Below are 17,436 nucleotides of genomic sequence, written 5' to 3'. Positions count from 1 at the left end.
TCTTAGAAGAGACTAAGGACTCCAAAAATCTTTGCCAGAACTCTTCTTGTCCGTTTCCTAAATTTAGTTCTGCAAAATATATAGCTTTTGACTGTTAGTCACTTCCTAGTTGGCCTTACCTACAGCAGCTCGTGCCAATGACCTGTCTTAAACAGCTCGCAGTGTTATCTTCCTAGAACACTGGTCGCGTCACTCCCTGCGTGGTTAAAGCCTCTGTTGACTCCCCAAAGTTTACAGAGGGAAGTCCAGATGCCAGATGCCTAAGAGTGACACAGAATGACCTTCAAGTCTGGGCCTAATCCCCATGTACCTTTTCAGCTTTATCTCTCTTATCTTTCACACCAGAGCCACACACAGAATTAAGTCTTTGTTCTCCAAACAGGTTTTGGGCTTTCAGACCTCCATACCTTTGCACAAACTGGTGCCTTTGTCACATTATCCTTTTCTCCACTCTAGCTGGGGAAAAGAAACTTCATTTTTTAAGATTCAAATAAACTGATGACTCTCCAGTAAATAAATTATTATTCTTTTGTAAGTTGATTTGATCACTCTTGTGTTTCCCTAATATTTTGTGTTTGACTTTGTTATACAGCACATTAGATTGCAATTATTTATCCTGACTTTACAAGTTCAATCTCTATTCCTTTTTACTACCTCCAACTCTTCTTTTTTCCCCGACTTCAGACTGAGGTTGAAACAGGTAATCTATAATGTTATCTACTGAGTAAAGGATAGTTTACACTCTCAAACCTAGCCTAAATGTTTAAAAGTGAAACCAACACATTTATGAGACATGATTTTATGAGTTTGTTTCCGAATATATTTTTAAATGTTTAAGTTAAAAGAAAAAGCACACAGTGAGAAATTTTGCAATTAATTCAGACCAGTTTATTGTCGGTATTGTGTTTCAAAAAAATTCATAGCATAAATAACCTTTCATGTCATAAAATAACTTAGTACAATTTATAATAAAACTTTGAGAATTTAACATCTCATGAAAAGACAATAAAATACGGCTTTAAAATATGATTAGAATAACCCTTTCTGCTTTTCTTTTCCTTGAGGGCATATAAACCAAAAATATTCAAAACTAATTGCTGCATTATTTAAACTTTAACAAAGCATATTTGGTTTATTGTAATGTAACTCAACCATTCTAAATGAATACATGGTTTGTTTTTTCTTCCTGCATGGTTCTTTGTAAGTTTTGTTCCTTTTGTCTTGTATTTCTGTTTCAACACAGCTTCCTTCTTCATTTTTACCTCTTTCCATCTGCAAAGTCACCTATCTCCGGTCCCCTAGAACATGTAGTTGAACTCAGTCAGCCCGTTGACATCAGTTTCTGTAATCCTTGCATCAGTGTAGGGAGTAACTGCTTGAGTAACTACAAAGGTATTTCAAAACTTCAGTGCAATTTGGTTCAGTTATTTTCATTCAGATGCCATCACCGTTCAGGGAGGTTAATCACTGGAACCCACTGATCCATGTAGCGACTTTCCCGGCAAAAACAAATAAGTTGACTTAGGGCAGGATCCTTCCATTGTGAGGAATGTGGATTCTGAAACAAATTTAGGAAAACAGACTTATTACTATTATTTGATTGGCATTGGTTAATAATTACACTACTTCGAGGAAGATATGAAAACATCCTGTATCTTTATTGTGCAAAACAGAGACCATTTCAAAAACCAAAATTTCTACCTGCGTGGATTTCCTGCAAAACTAAGCATATGCAAGTTTACATGATTGTAGTTATTCAGTTTTGCATGAAAATATCAGGTTTGTTCTGCAAAACTGTACCCTTGCAAAATTGAACAAAACAATTTGGAGAAATAGCTCCATGCTGTGGGTTCAATGGAATGAGCTTGAACAGAAGTTAAATCGAATGGCCACCTGTTATCTTCCAAACAATGAGAGCAGTATTTCTCAGGAGTTGCAAAATAGCCTGCCACTTAACTAGAACTAGTCAGAATGCAATAAAATTTAAAAGATAAAGCTATCATATTTACTTCTGAAAACAAGTCCCTTACTAACCAAAGTTTATGTCCTCCTATTTTTATTAGAAAAAAAAAAGGTTCACGGGAGGGGGGGGTAAGTAAGATGGAAAAAAAAATTCACTCCAACCTCTTAATGTACTTCTAGGGAATTAATAAGGTCTGTGTCCTACACCACTTCTATTTTTAGCTGTGACTGGCAGAGAATGAAGCTGACTCCTTAATGAGGGCGAGCCAGGAATTTATTTGGCTTTATCTAATCTGCCCTGTTAAAGGAATTAGTCACGGGAGGTAGTGCAGATGTAGGTAGGGAGTAGCTGGCCTGACAGTGCTGACTCACAGGGATCTCTTCCGCTGCTGGCAGCCTCTAACGTGCTTAGACATGTTCTGTACCAAGGAAAATCCTGATGATGAAACTAGCACATCTCGGCTGAAAGTCCGACCACAATCTCTAGTGGGGCAAAGGCAGCCACTGTCTTACCCCCACCCATTCCAGAGCTGCAGTCAGGAGACTTACTTTGCCCTCCCTTCACTTTCTTCCAGGACTGGATAGGCCAGGAGTCCTTTTCATGCTTACCGTCACCAGCACGCAGTGCAGGTCGGAGGGCTGCTCGGCGCCCTCGCTCGCAGCCGGGCTAGAGTCTGGCTCCAGAAGCAAGAGTTTGGCCAGCCGGCCTGGGTTGCTGACGCGCAGGATGTTGATGTCGTTCTCGCAGCAGAAAGCCTGGATCAGGGTGAAGTGGATCTGCAGAGCCACATCCCTGTCGTCGTCCTCGTCGGCCGCCAGCAGGCACAGCACCACGTTATCCGGGTCGCTGAGGGTAGCAGTGGGGGCTAGTGAGCCCCGAGGCACGACTGGCCCACGTGGGTCGCTCGTTCCTTCCATTCCCCTCCCCCCACCCGCACCCCGAGCATGCAGCCAGGACAAGCAGGCGAAAGGCAGCAGGAGGTGGCGCTGCAGGTTGAGGGGCGAGGGGCACGGGGCACGCTGCAAAGCGACCTCGCCGGGCTGGGGCAGGAAGCGGTACCAGCCCCAGGGGAAGCGTGAGAGTCCCACTTACACGTTGAGCAGCTTGGCCGCCTCGTACACCCCCACAGTGATGGTGCGTTGACTCAGGGCTTTGCTGAGCACCTCCTCGAGAGCATCCCCCACTTTATCCATCCTAAAGGCGGACAACGGTGTTAGAAGAGGTCTTACCAATCCAGGTCCTTCAGGGGGCCCGTCACCACCCCTTGGTCCCTCGCAGAGTGCAAGTGCAGCGGTGCACTGGGGTGTTTTGGAAGCTGGGACTCCCCGCCATCCCGCCACCCACCTCATCTCACACTCCCAGAGGCCGGCGTACACAACAAGCCAGAGAGTGTCATCTGCCACCCTCTCTGGACAGCACAGCCAGTCCCTATAGCTGGGCGCAGCCACAGGAGCCGCGCGGGCAGGGCAGTCGCGCTGCGGCTTGCAAAGAACAAGGGAGAAACTTGACCGACTTTCAAAGTGGGTCTGAGCTAGGTCAGATGGGAGATGCCCTCTGCAAACTTTTCCACGAGCGCCCCCGCACACCTTCCCCAGCCCTCTGCACCTGGGGTGCACAGAGTGTGTGAAAGGACTTCAGGAAGTGCCTCTGGAGATTCCCACCCGCCCGAACAGTCCACAGCCTGATTTACCTTTCAGTCTTCTGCTCTCCAGCCGAGAATTCCTCCAAAGTCATATTGCAACTACTGGTCTCCCGCAGAGAGCGGCGTGCCGGCTGCTCTTGCCACCGTGCGCGCACGGTGGCGGTTCTCTGCACTCTCTTCACAGTCACGGTGTGTAGAGCTTCAGATCTCACTGCGTGTCTGGCACTGCCCGGCTGCGGCCGCCCCTAGCCCGCTTGGGCTCCTCCTCCAGCGCCCGCCACCGCAGCGCCGGCCGCCCCTGGCGCCCAGTTCGCTCGCCTGCTCTCTGATCCTCAAGCCCCAGCGGCAGAACGAGTACAGACTACCGCAGCTGCCCACCAGCCACTGAAGGACAAAGGGCTGGCTCGCCCAAGTTATCATGTCAACCTCTAGCCAACCGCCTCCAGCTTCATTTGCATACGGTGCAGCCATTGGGTTATGCAAATTAGCTAGCTCTGGCAATTTGACTCTAACTCCTGGATCCAGGCTGAGAGGAGCGGAAGGGGGAGGAACTACGTGGAAGGAGGCACCAGAGAGGCGGAGGGGTTGGGGAAGGCGGGGTGGCACCCGGCGGAGGGCTGGGTCTTGAGCTGGCTCTCAGATGTCATTGGCTGGGCGCATCTGTGGAAAAGGACTTTGTGGTTAAGCGGTGGAGGAGTGTGTGTGTGTGTGTGTGTGTGTGTGTGTGTGTGTGTGTGTGTGCGCGCGCGCAAGCGGTGGAGTGGGGTGTGTGTGTGCGTGCCTTCAACTTGGTTTAGAGAAAGCTGCCAAGTGTTTTTCTAGTTGGTGTGCTTTTTTTTCTATTATCGTTTCATGTCTTTTGTTTTTAGGGGTTGCTATTAAAATCTATTTCCAGGGTTAATGCACCCACGTCTAGTAATTACTAGCAAGCAGGTTACATAAAACGAGTATACCCAGACCTCTGGGGCAAAGTTTACCTCAAAAGTGTTGTTTATGTAAGTCTGAGCAAAGCCACTTATTAGTAGTAGTATTATTTCGGTGCCCTGATGGCTGGTTTGATTTATTTTTGGAAGGTTCCAAGGGTTGGAAGCTCCAAAGAGAAAAATCAACACGTTTGTGTTTGATGGTGGCAGGGAACCAATTTGGAATCTTTTCCACAGAAAACAGAAGGGAGTCCCACCTGCCCAGTGTAAGTGAAAAACCGTGAGCTGATGATGAACCGGAGGAGCTGGCGGCCACATGTGTGAATCCCAGCTGGACAACCCCAATTCACCTTTCCCAGAGAGCTTTTCCCCAAAAGAGGATTCTCCTGAGCCAGTAAAAGCTGGGAGACAAACGTCTGACACCCACACATGCTGCAGCCTAAACTCAAATTGTTCTCAATATGCTCTAAGCTTCCTTTCATAAAGCAAATGAGTATGTCAGTACCTTCTGCAGAGAGCCTATGATCTCATTGTGAATTATTGACGTTAGATGCTGAATCATGAAGCTAGAGCTATAGGATGTTTTAGTCATATGCTAAAATTTCACCTTTGAGATAATGGCAACCTGTGGGTGGAAAGCAGACCTTTATAACTTCAAGCCATAATCGCACATTTTTGAAATATGAACTGCAATGTATAGACTTTCACTGATTGGGCCCAAAGTCCCTTTCTTTGTTATGCAAATTTATGCAATAAATACAAAAACATTTCTTAAACCTACTTAAATTACCAGAAGTGATGAAAATGCCTCCCACATGCTTGCACTCCAAACAGTGCTGGCATCAGTAAAGTCTCTTTATAGTCAATGTCCACAGAAGTAACTTTTTGCAAAGATAGCAGGGTCAGGTACAGTTGCAGTTATATGAGACCATATGAGTTTCAATGTGGTCTACTTTTTTGGAAGGAGCTCACGAGTCCTTTCTTTCAAATCATTGCTGAGGAAACTTAAGAATCTAATCTGTGAGCAGCTGAGCGAGTGCATTAACCATTTGTGCCACTTAGTAACATGGGCTCTGAGAGTGAATGGTTAAGCGCTCAGCTTCTAAACACAAAGTGGGTGATTTGAACCCACTAGCTTCTCCAAGGGACAAAGATGAGGTAGTCTGCTTTTGTAAAGATTTATAGCCCTGAAAACCCTACAGGACAGTTCTACTACATCTTATATGTGAGAATTAACTTGTTGGTAAAGGCTTATCTTTTGTTAAGTTTGCATCATGCTGGAAAAACTATTCTTTAGTTCTCTTTTGATTTAATTTAATTGAAAAGAAAAGTAGTGGATAAGGTTTCTAGTTTTACTTAGTCAAAGCATTGGAGTTTTGGGGGCCTTTTCATTGTTGTTTTTTTCTTTTCACACAATCCTTAACTTCACTGCCACCAAGAGAACTTGAGTGAAGGAATGGCCATGTCCTGTTGAGTCAGAACTAATTCCTTGCTGACCCTCCACTGGGTTTTTGGAGGCTGTAAATCACATGAAAAATTGCCCATCTTTATCCTGCAGAGCAGCAGGTGGATTTGAATCACCATCATTTTTTCACCCTGATTGCATTGTTGGCAAGAGAATTTAAGTAAAGGAATGGTCATGTTCATTGTCTAATTCCCCCTAAGGTACTTGTGTATCTCATATAACCTTAAACTCTAACAAGAATTGAAACTTAGGTAGGCGCTGTGGTATTTTCAATTTTGCAAACAAACGTGAGTTACACAATCTAGCCTGAGTCACAGTTTGGAAATTGTTGAGCTGTGTTCTTCGGAACTGCAACATTCTACATGCTTGATACTTCTTAGAGTTTCTCTAGAAGGAAGTGGAGAGGCAATCTCCAGATTAGGTTTCATTGATAAATATGATCTTCAAAATATAAATTTAAGTCTGTACATAAGTTAGAATAGTTAGGGATGAGTCATGTCTTAATGTCAGTCAGATGTTTGTCTTAGTAAATAGTATACATTTCTATGCATAAAAACATTAAATAAAGGGAGCTCTGGTGGCCTAGTGGCAAGAAGCTGCACTGCAATCCCAGAGATATGTGGTTTGAATCCACCAGATGCTCTGCTGGAGAAGGAGGAGAAATCTCCTGTACCAGTCAGATCCGATTTGACAGTACATGCACAAAAAAAAATAATAAAATGTAAAAAACCAAACAAAATTAAAGAAACATTTCTAAGTACACTAAAATATCTTTAAAAGAATAATGTTTGATGCATCTTGCAAAGTAACACCTACATGTGATTACAAACCGTTATTTTCATCTCAAAAGTTTAGTATAATAAACTTTACCACTTTGGTTTAAAAGTGTGAGTTGGACATAAGTCAGAACTTCATAACCCAGACTTCCTATAATAAAAAATCGCTGCAGCGACTGTGACTTTACCAACTTGATATTCTTAGCACCTAGTACTATGCCTTAGGCAGATGACACAGCCCTGCTTGCTGAAACTGAGGAGGACCTGAAGCGCTTGCTACAGAGGGTCAAGGACTGCAGCCTCCAATATGGATTGAGACTCAATGTCAAGAAGACAAAGATTCTCACCACTGGGCCAATTGACAGCATCAGGATGGATGGTGAAGAGATTGAGATTGTTCACAGCTTTAGTTTGCCTGGCTCCACAGTCAACACTCTTGGCACCAGTAGCCAAGAAATTAAAAGGAATATTACCATGGGAAAGTCTGCTGTTTGGACCCCTCCAAAATACTGAAGAGCAATGGTGTCTCTCTGGAGACTAAGGTGTGTCTGATACAGGCCGTGGTCTTCGCAATCACTTGTTATGCATCAGAGAGTTGGACAATGTCCAAGGAGGATAGAAGAAGAATTGATGCCTTTGAGCTGTGGTGCTGGAAAAGAGTTTTGAGAGTACCATAGACTGCTAGGAAAACAAACAAATTCATCCTGGAAAGGGTCAAACCTGGTGGCTCCTTGGAGGCAAGGATTCTGAGGCTCCATCTAACATTCTTTGGACATGTTGTAAGGAGAGACCAGTCCTTGGAGAAGGACATCATGCTTGGGAGGGTGGAGGGACAGTGCAGGAGGGGAAGGCCCTCTATGAGGTGGATTGATTCAGTGACTGGGGTAATCGGGATGGGAGTGTCAGAGACAGTGCGATTGACACAGGACAGAGCAGAGTTTAGGGCTGTTGTACATAGGGTCGCTATGAGTAGCAAGTGACTTGACAGCACATAACAACAACAAGAAGTACTATGCCTGCCTTTAGTAGAAACACAGTCAATGTATAATGAGTGGACTACAATCCAAAATTTGAACAAGATCTTACAATTTTTTTCAGTTTTGTAAATCATATAAATCCCCCTCTAAAGTATTTCACATTTAATCTTAATTAGAAAGCAAACAAACATAACCCAAGAACTATATTCTTGATCTTTGCTGTTAAAAACCTTATGATCTAATAGATAAGTTTATGCTTGAACTGGATTTTAGGACAAAATACTATGCACTGTCATCAGCTAGCTATGCTGAAAGTCCCATGACTTTAGTCATCTGAATGGAAGCTGTAGAACAATAGAACCCATGTATTGTTTACACCAATTCAAATGAACCACAGTTGTAATAATACCCTATCGTGTTCATCATGTGCAATAAAAATGTGGCATAAAATTGTTAATTCTTAATATAGATCTAGCCTCTCACTCAACAACCATATTGCCTGCTTTATTTGACCTCATGAGAAAGGTATTTGTTAAAGGATTGTGGGGGTTTTCTCTATGAGATAAGCCTGAGCTTCCAGTATTCAAAAATATTCATTTGTCATGCTTTCTGACTCACACAAGTTACATCATTTTGTCTTATTGCTACCTCGAATGCTTCATCAGTGATTATCTTCAAAATCAGACTTTGTGGCTAGAAGCAGAAACTACATGTAGCTGCATTTATAATATAGTTATGTGTTAGAATGAGCATAGATTTTTTTCTTAAATGTTTATTTACCCTGGAGGGAGGGGGAAAGGGAACTTACTATTTGTAGGTAAATCAGATAAATTTCCCTAGATAAACATAAAATACACATATTTTTAACAATCAATATGAGAATTCTAGTATAATAAATAACTTTAAAAACTACTCCTGGTAGCCCTGAGTAGTTTAACTGCAGTTATCTTTGGAAAGGATGCCAAATGGTTGTATTTAGCAATCAAGTGGAAATATGTGCTCAAGAATTATGGAAATTTTTTAGCTTTGCTACTTGCTTTGTGTACGAAAGGTCTTTATGAAGTTGTTTTAGGTTTTTTTTTTTACTTTTATCATGTATACATTAGGCCCCAGGAATCAATGGGATACCAATAGAAATGTTCCAAATAATAGACGCAGCCCTGGATGTACTTACCAGTCTATGCCAGGAAATTTATAAGACAGCTAGATACCTGACCTTCTGACTAGAATAAATTTATATTTGCACCCATTCCCAAGAAAGATACCTCAACAGAATGTGGAAATTATCAAACAATATCACTAATATCATATGCAAGGAAAATATTGTTGAAGATAATTCAAAACCAGTCAGAATAGTACATTGATAGAGAACTGTTAGAAGTTCAAGCTGGGTTTAGAAGAGGCTGTGGCACCAGGGATATTATTGCTGATACCAGATGAATCCTGGCTGAAAGCAAAGAATACCAAAAGAATGTCTATTTTGTCTTTTATTGACTATGCAAAGGCATTTGACTGTATGGATCATAAGCTATGGCTAACCTTGAGAAGAATGGGAATTCTAGAGCATCTAATTATGCTTATATGAAATCTATACTTGGACCAAGAAGCTGTTGTTCAGAGAAAGGGAACACTGCATAGTTAAAAATTGGGAAAGATGTGTACCAAGGCTGTATCCTCTCTCCTTATTCAGTGTGTATGCTGAGTAAATAATTTGGGATGGAGATAAATAATTTTTGAAGGAGAGTGCAATATCAGGATAGGAGGAAGGCTCATCAACAACTTTCATTATACAGATGACACAACCTAGCTTGCTAAAAGTGAGCAGGTCTTACTTCAGTGCTTACTTCAGAGGATCGAGGACTGCAGCTTTCAATTTGGAGTGCATCTTAACATCAAGAAAACAAAATTCCTCACCATTGGTCCAACAGACAACATCATAACAGATGGAGAAAAGATTGAAATTGTCAACACCATTGGTGTCAGCAGTCAAGAAATCAGGAGATATATAGCATTGAGACATTCCATGGTCAGGGATATTGCCAATGTCCCGAAGAGCAATAATGTCAGCTTAAAGACTAAGGTGTACCTGACTCAAGCCATAGTCTTCCCAGTCATCTGCTATGTATCTGAGAGCAAGACAATGTATAAGGATGACAGAAGGAGAATCCATGCATTTCAATTGTGGTGTTAGAGAAGAAAGCTGAATATCCCATGGACCCTCAAAAGAGCAAATAGGTATGTCTTAGACTAAGTGCAACCAAATGTTCATTGGTGGCAAAGCTTGTAAAGCTCCATTTCACCTATTTTGGGCAAGTTGTTAGGAGAGGCTGTTCCCTTAGAAAGATACTTCCTACTTGGAAAGTCAGCAAAGGGAAGGAAGTTCCTCAGTGAGATAGATTGAAGCAGCCTCTGTGGCAATGGACTGAAATGTGTCCAGGATGATAAGGATGGCACAAGATAGGACAGAATTCAGATCTATTGTTCTTAGGGTCACTATGAGTCTACTCCACTCAATGGCACTCAACAATAACAACAACTCACTCTAAGTACATAATTAGAACTTTCCCCCTTTTTAAACAATAAGCCTTTAACATCTGAAGGAAATAGGATGCTTTTTATTTTAGTATTAGAAAGAGCATTGTTCACACCAAAGGGAAAAAAACCAACCCCACAAGTTTGACTGTGACAGATGTATCTACCATATTAAATTTTACTCTGAGAAATCATAAAGTTCTTGGGGATTCTTTTGTTTGGGTTTCTTTCTTTCTTTTTTAGAAGTCTGGTGAAGTTAGTTTCCAGATGCAGCCTTGATCTTCCTTTTCTGAAGATCATTAAAGCAAGGTTTGATTTTTGTTTGGGGTCTCTTTTTTTTTTAAAGTAAAACTGGCTTTTATTACAGATATACATAAACAAATTAATCAATCTTGCCATACCTTTCTGTGTGTGTGCTTAGATTTCTTATACCCGTAACTGAATACTCTGCTTCAATAGGATAAGCGCCTTAGAGAAATTGATTGCAAAGATCTGATAATCAACTCCCAAATTTTATGCTTCATTTTTCCATTTCTCTCAGTTTCTTGGTATATTTAAATGTGTTGTTGTTGCTATGTGTCATTGAATCATCTGCAACTCATAGTGACCCTATGCACAATAGCCCTAAACCCTGCTCTATCCTGTGCCAATCTCACTGTCTCTGACACTCCTACTCCCATTACCCCAGTCATTGAATCCATCCATCGAGTGTCTTCCTCTCCTGTGCTGTGCCTCTATCCTCCCAAGCATGACGTTCTTCTCCAAAGACTGGTCCCACCTTGAATCATGTCCAAAGTATGTTGGACAAAGCTTCAGAATCCTTGCCTCCAAACAGCAGCCTGGTTTAACCCTCTCCAGGCCGAACCTGTTCGTTTTCTTAGCAGTCCACAGTATATTCAATACTCTTCTCCAACACTAAGCAAGAAAATCTCAATAAATTGCATGCTTGAGAGTCAAGAAAGATCACGAAGAACTCTGGCAAGTTGCATATATCCCATGCTGCTTTTGGTTCCCCATCTTTTCTTTGCTTCAAATCCCCATGCAAGTTTCTTCTTTTTAAAAACAACCTGCTGAATTTTCAGCATTGTTTTTGGCTTTTACGAAGTTGTGCTAGGCAATAACTTTGGCAATTTTAACACCAATCTCTCAAGTTGGCTGTTTGCAAGGCTGTTTGCTGAGTTCCTCAGCCTTCTCAATATTCCACTCATCTGCAGGCTGACCTATTTTCTTTTCAATACCCAGTTTGTCAATCTTTTTCTTTTTCAGAGGGGAATCAAATTGATCACTGACTCCAAAATATTGGGTAAGCTCCTTCCACTGTGCATCGTTTGGGGACTATACATTATGAATTGTTTCTTCATTCTTCAAGTTACCTTCCCTAGAGCCTCTTCCTCTTCTCCTCCTGAATCCTGAGGATGAGGCTTTCTGTTCTGATTTTTTTTTTCTGCAATTCTTGAAACATATTCCACATGCTTAAGGAAATTCCAAAAGAACACTCTTGAGAGGCATTTACATCTCCCTCTGTTTCCAGTTTTGGATCATCCGTTGGGAAATCAGAGGTTTCTATTTTTCTGGTCATCTTATCTTCAACTTCCTGCGAGTGAAGAGCAGAATTTTTTGATGTGACTTCATCTTCAAAATCAGCTCAATCTCACTTTCATTTCGGTCAGGAGGCAGTAGTCCCCTCCATGTCTTTTCAACCAGAAACCAGCTGCCCGGCAGCCATTGTAGGACCCCACCAACTCAAGCAAGGGTTTTTTTTTTTAATCCATCCACAATGTGTCTTGCTTTAGGATCAAAATGTGGATTTGATTTTAAGATAAAAGTTTAGTCTCTTGGGACATCACTGTAGTAGGCAGAATTCTTAGGTGGCTTCCAGGGTCTTCACCTCTTGACATTACACTCTTTGTAATTCCCTCCCCTCCAATGTGGGCAGAGCCTGCCATGTGTTTCTAACCTACAGAAGATGGAAAAGTAGATGAGCTTTTAACCCTATATTGTGTGGTGGCAAAAGTAAAATAATCTTTTAACGGTAATTAAGATTGCTGATTGTTGACTTTTAATTAATTGAAACAGAAATTATCCTAGGTGGACCTAACTTAATTGAGTGGGCCCTTTAAAAGGACTGGAAATACCAGAGACTGTCCATTGCAGGCTTGAAAGAACCCTGCTGCCATAAATTCTACAGCTGCAAGGAAATAGCATCTGCCAGCTGGAACCTAGGGAAGCTTGGAAACGGATCCCTCACTAGCCAGTCCAGCCTGGCTGACACCTAGATTTTAGCCTTATAAGACCCTAATCATAAAACTCAGCTAAGTCATGCCCAGACTTTTGATGTCCAGAAACTATGAAATAATAACTAGATGTACCTTTAAATCATACATTGTGTGATTTGTTGTTTTTCTTGATTTCTTCTTTAAAACATTCTGATTTTAATGGAAGTTTACAGAAAGGTTGGATTTTCATTCATTCATTGTCATATATTTATTCCCTCTGCCTCACTTCCCCTTTGTCTAGTCCACTTTGTGATGCATCTCTTGTCCGGATTGTTAATTATTGTATGTATAATGACCAATTCATATGTTCCTTTCAGATAGTCTTTCTGCTCATCTGTTCCAATGCAATTTCATTCTTTTCCTGTTTTCCTCACTACCCACCATGTGTGGTGATGTTTTAATATACCAAGAATTAATATAGTCACCTTAATGCCTTCTTGTGTGTTCAACATATCTTAGGTGGTGTTTTTGTTGTTGTTAGGTGCCGTCAAGTTGCTTGCAACTCATAGTGACCCTATATGTACAACAGTTCTGAACCCTGTTCTAACCTGTACCAACCTTATCATCTCCAACACTCCCATCCCTATTACTTCAGTCATTGAGTCAATCAGTCTCATCCAGAGTCTTCCTTTCCTGAGCTGTCCCTCCAACCTTTCAAGCATGATGTCCTTCTCCAAAGACTGGTCCCTCCTTGCAGCATCGCCAGAGTATGTCAGGGGCCATTAAATAAATCTCAACTCACAGTGACCCTGTGACAACATACTGAAACACTATTCAGTCCTGTGTCATTCTCACAGTTGTTGATATGTTTGAACTCACTGTTGCAGTCACTGTGTCAATCCATCTCACGGAAGGTCTTTCTCTCTTTTGCATGAGCCAAGCATGATGTCTTTCTTGATGTACTAGTTCCTCTTAATAATATATCTAAAGTACTTGAGACAGTTTCACCATCCTTGAGCCCAAGGAGCTTTCTGGCTGTACAACTTCTCAAACTGACTTGTTCATTATTTAGACAGTTCATGACATATTCAATGTTCTTTTCCAAAACCATAAAGGACATAAATGTTTTAATCTTCCTTCTTCATTATGCAGCCTTCGTGAAGATATATTCTTATCCTAACGAAATTATCCTTTTATATTCAGAATCATGACATTGAAGCCTTGGGACTCTTGATTTTCAAGCTAATCATTTTATGTTATTACCTGCTATTCAAATTTCACTGACCAAGAAGTAAAACCAATTAAGCTTATGTATTCATTGTGTTTCTGATGTATAAATAATAAGAGATTGTCCATCAGTCTCATGCAGAATTGCTGGTAGGTTGCCTTCATATTTGTGTCAGCAGCATAATTCCCTATGGATTAGGCCACTAGAGCCTGTCTCCCTCCCTCTCTCTCTTCGTACTAAACATACAACAACAACTATACGTGTGTGTGTGCCATCACACTGGAACTAACTCATAGCTGACCCTCCAGTGGGTTTTCAGAGGTAGCTATAAATTGCACAGGAGGAGATTGTGCATCTTTGTCCCAAGAAGCAGCTGATGGATTTAAACCACATGCCTTTGGGTTGACAGCATAACTCCTTGCCATTAAATATTTATCTATCTATCTATCTATTTATCTATCTATCGCTAAAAATCAATTTCTAATGATCAGATCTTAATACTGGAGAGCCTAATGACTCCAAGTTACAGACAACAGGTAGTCAGGGTCTCAGGCTGCTGGCTTTGTATTGTAGATTGTTGACTTCGGAGGCTGATATGCCCAAAGCTCATTATCAGGAAACAGAGTCAGAAATGGCTGACTTGGGAGACTGGTGAATCCAAAGTAGGCAAGCATAGCAGATCTCTGTTAGCCAGATATAGGATGGATTGCTCCCTAGCTTTGCCATAGAGCTCAAATATATCTATAGCCACATCATAGAGGAGACATTCTCATCATCCAATAAGATTGACCATATTTTTGCAGAACCATCTATAATCCTGCCTTATTAGCATCATGCTCTTGTTAGGTGCCAACAAGTTGAGTATAACTCATACCAATTCTATGAACAGGTGTGAACCCTGTCTTAGCCTATACCATTCTCACCATTTCTGACATACTTGAGCCCATTGTTGCAGTCACTGTGTCAATCCATCTTGTTGAGAGTCTTCTCATCTTTCACCAACCATCAACTTTTCCAAGCATTATGTCTCACTCCAACGAATAGCCTCTTCTAACAACATGCCAGAAAAGAGAATTTCCAGAAGTTCAAACTAGATTTAGAAGAGACTGTGACACCAGAGATATCATTGCTGATATCAGATGGATCCTGTGTTAAGCAAAGAATATGAGAAGAATGTCTATTTGTGTTTTATTGACTATTCAAAGGCATTTGACTATGTGGAACATATAAAATTATGGCTGACATTGAGAATCCCAGAGTCTGGGAGTCCTAGGACACTTACCCTATAAACATATACCTAGACTGAGAGGCTATTGTGTGAATAGAGCACATGAACACTGAATGGTTTAAAATTAGAAAAGATGAGTGTCAGATTTGTCCATTTTCCATACCTGTTCAATCTGTGTGCTGAGCAAAATACTCAAGAAGTTGGGTGCTGTGAAGAATATGGCATCAGGATTGGAGGCAGACTCATCAATAACATTTGTTATGCAAATGACATAATTTTGCTTGCTGATAGTAAGAAGAACTTGAAACACTTGCTGCAGAATGTTAAACCCTGTAACCTTCAATATGGATTGGATGTCAATGTGAACAACTATCTTTCCCCATGGACCAATAGGTAACATCATAATAGGTGGAGAAAAGATTAAAACTGTCAACAATTTCATCTTACTTGGATTCACAATGAGTACACTTGGTACCAGCAGTCAGGAGATTAGGAAATGTACTACACTCCAGGGAAACTTTGCAATCAGGGACCTCTCCAAATTATTGAGGAGCAATGATGCAAGTTTGAGAATTAAGATATGCCTTATTCAAGCCACCATGTTTTTCAATCAATTGTTATGCTGTGAGAATTAGACAATGATTAAGGATGACAGAAGAAGAATTGATACCGTTGAATTGTGGTGTTAAAGAATATCCCATGGATTGCCAAAAGAACAAACATATGTCTTAGAGAAAGTGCAGCCAGAGTGCTTATTGGAGACCAATATGATAAAGCTTTGTCTTACATACTTTGGTGATGTTGCTAGGAGAGGCTGTTCATTGTAGAGGGACATTCATACTTGTGAAGATGGAGGGATGGCAAAGGAGAGGAAGGTCTTCAATCAGGTGCTTTGACACAGTAACTGCAGCTGTCGTCTCAAGTGGGTCAGAGATTGTGAGGATGGCACACGATAGGACAGGGTTCTGATTTGTCATTCATAGGGTTGCTATGTTGTTGTTGTTGTTGTTATGTGCCATTGAGTCGCTCGCGACTCATAGCGACCCTATGTACAAGAGCTCTAAGTGCTGTTCTATCCTGTGCCAACCTAGCCATCTCAGACGCACTTATTCCCACTGCTCCAGTCACAGAATCGATCCATCTCACCAAAGGTCTTCCTCTCCTTCGCCTCCCCTCCACTCTGCCAAACATGATGTCCCTCTCCAAGGACCTGTCCCTCCTCGCAACATGCCCAAAATATGTCAGATGAAGCTTCAGAATCCTTGACTCTAGGGAACATTCTGGCTTCCCCCTCTCCAGGACAAACCTGTTTGTTCTCCTAGCAGTCCATGGTATATTCAACACTCTTCTCCAGCACCACAGCTCAAAGGCATCAATCCTCTTTCTATCAGCCCTATTCACTGTCCAACTCTCTGATGCATAGCACATAATTGCGAAGACTATAGCCCGGATCAGGTGCACCTTAGTCTCCAGCCTGACATCATTGCTCTTCAGTACTCTTGAGAGGTCCCTATGAGTCATGTTTAACTCTAGAGTACCAAACAACAACTGCATGCCCACACAGAATGGCTAGAACAGTAAAAAGGTGGAGAACTGCCAGATTCAAGTTGGATTTAGAAGAGGCTATGTTGCTGATTTCTGATGGATACTGGCTAAAAGCAAAGAATAGTAGAAGAATATCTATTTATGCTTTATTGACTATGTAAAGGCATTTGATTGTGTGAAACATAGTAAACTCTGGTTAACATTGAGAAGAATGGAAATCCCAAAATACTTAATTGTACTCATGTGAAACCTATACCTAAACTCAGGGGCTATTGTGCAAACAGAATCAGAGAACATTGCGTCGAGGTTATATCCTTTCTCAATACCTATTGAATCAGTATGCTGAGCAAATCCTCCAAGAAGCTGGGCTCTATGAAGAAGAATGTGGCATCAGGATTGGAGGAAGACTCATCAATTACCTTTGTTATGCAGATGACACAACCTTGCTTGCTCAAAGTGAGGAAGACTTGAAGCACTTACTGCAGAATGTTAAACACTGCAGTCTTCAATATGAATTGATTGCATCTCAATGTTAAGAAAACAAAAATCCTCCCTAGTGGACCGATAGGTAGCATTATGATAGATGAAGAAAAGATTGAAATTGTTAACAACTTCATCTTACTTGGATCAACAATGAATACACCTGGTACCAGCAGTCAGAAGAGTAGGAGATGTATTGCACTGGGAAAGTCTTTAGTCAGGGACCCCTCCAAGTTATTGAGGAGAAATTATGCCAATTTAATGATTAAGATGCACCTCATTCAAGCAATGGTCTTTTTAATCACTTACTGTATGAGAGCTGAAAAATGAATAATAATGACAGAAGAAGGAGGAATGCCTTTAAACTGTGATGTTGGAGTATTGAATATCCTATGAACTGCAAAAGAACAAACAGATATTTCTTAGAGAAGGTACAGCCGGAGTGCTCCTTGGAGGCACAG

The 17,436-nt window shown here is 41.4% G+C and overlaps 1 protein-coding gene and 1 pseudogene across 3 annotated transcripts; both read right to left on the bottom strand.

Annotated features, from left to right (window-relative positions):
- Window positions 1–861: 861 nt before the first annotated feature.
- GADD45A (growth arrest and DNA-damage-inducible, alpha) lies at window positions 862–3,697 on the bottom strand. 3 transcript variants are annotated; one of them, XM_006879781.1, is made up of 4 exons: window positions 3,654–3,697; window positions 3,056–3,157; window positions 2,572–2,809; window positions 862–1,558 (listed from the first exon to the last, which is right to left on the bottom strand). In XM_006879781.1, the coding sequence occupies exons 1-4, from the start codon at window positions 3,695–3,697 to the stop codon at window positions 1,445–1,447; spliced, it is 498 nt and encodes a 165-aa protein (XP_006879843.1). In that variant the 3' UTR covers window positions 862–1,444. The 3 variants fall into 3 exon arrangements, with proteins under 3 accessions (XP_006879843.1, XP_006879845.1, XP_006879844.1); XM_006879783.1 differs by lacking the exon at window positions 2,572–2,809; XM_006879782.1 differs by lacking the exon at window positions 3,056–3,157.
- Window positions 3,698–11,231: 7,534 nt separating this feature from the next.
- LOC102862186 overlaps window positions 11,232–17,436 on the bottom strand; it is a 30,392-nt pseudogene continuing 24,187 nt past the window's right edge.

The sequence above is a fragment of the Elephantulus edwardii genome, unplaced genomic scaffold, assembly GCF_000299155.1.
Source record: "Elephantulus edwardii isolate Elephantulus edwardi_28Jun2011 unplaced genomic scaffold, EleEdw1.0 scaffold00005, whole genome shotgun sequence".
Lineage (NCBI taxonomy): Eukaryota > Metazoa > Chordata > Mammalia > Macroscelidea > Macroscelididae > Elephantulus > Elephantulus edwardii.
This window is presented reverse-complemented; position numbering and strand designations above follow the sequence as displayed.

What these genes read in the sequence shown, in the direction of transcription:
- GADD45A (XM_006879781.1), bottom strand. Translation starts at nt 3,697, where the DNA reads ATGACTTTGGAGGAATTCTCGGCTGGAGAGCAGAAGACTGAAAG. An exon ending in GCGGCCAAGCTGCTCAACGT is followed by an intron (nt 2,810 to 3,055) that starts GTAAGTGGGACT and finishes TGCTACCCTCAG; the next exon opens with CGACCCGGATAACGTGGTGC. An exon ending in TGCACTGCGTGCTGGTGACG is followed by an intron (nt 1,559 to 2,571) that starts GTAAGCATGAAA and finishes AATTTGTTTCAG; the next exon opens with AATCCACATTCCTCACAATG.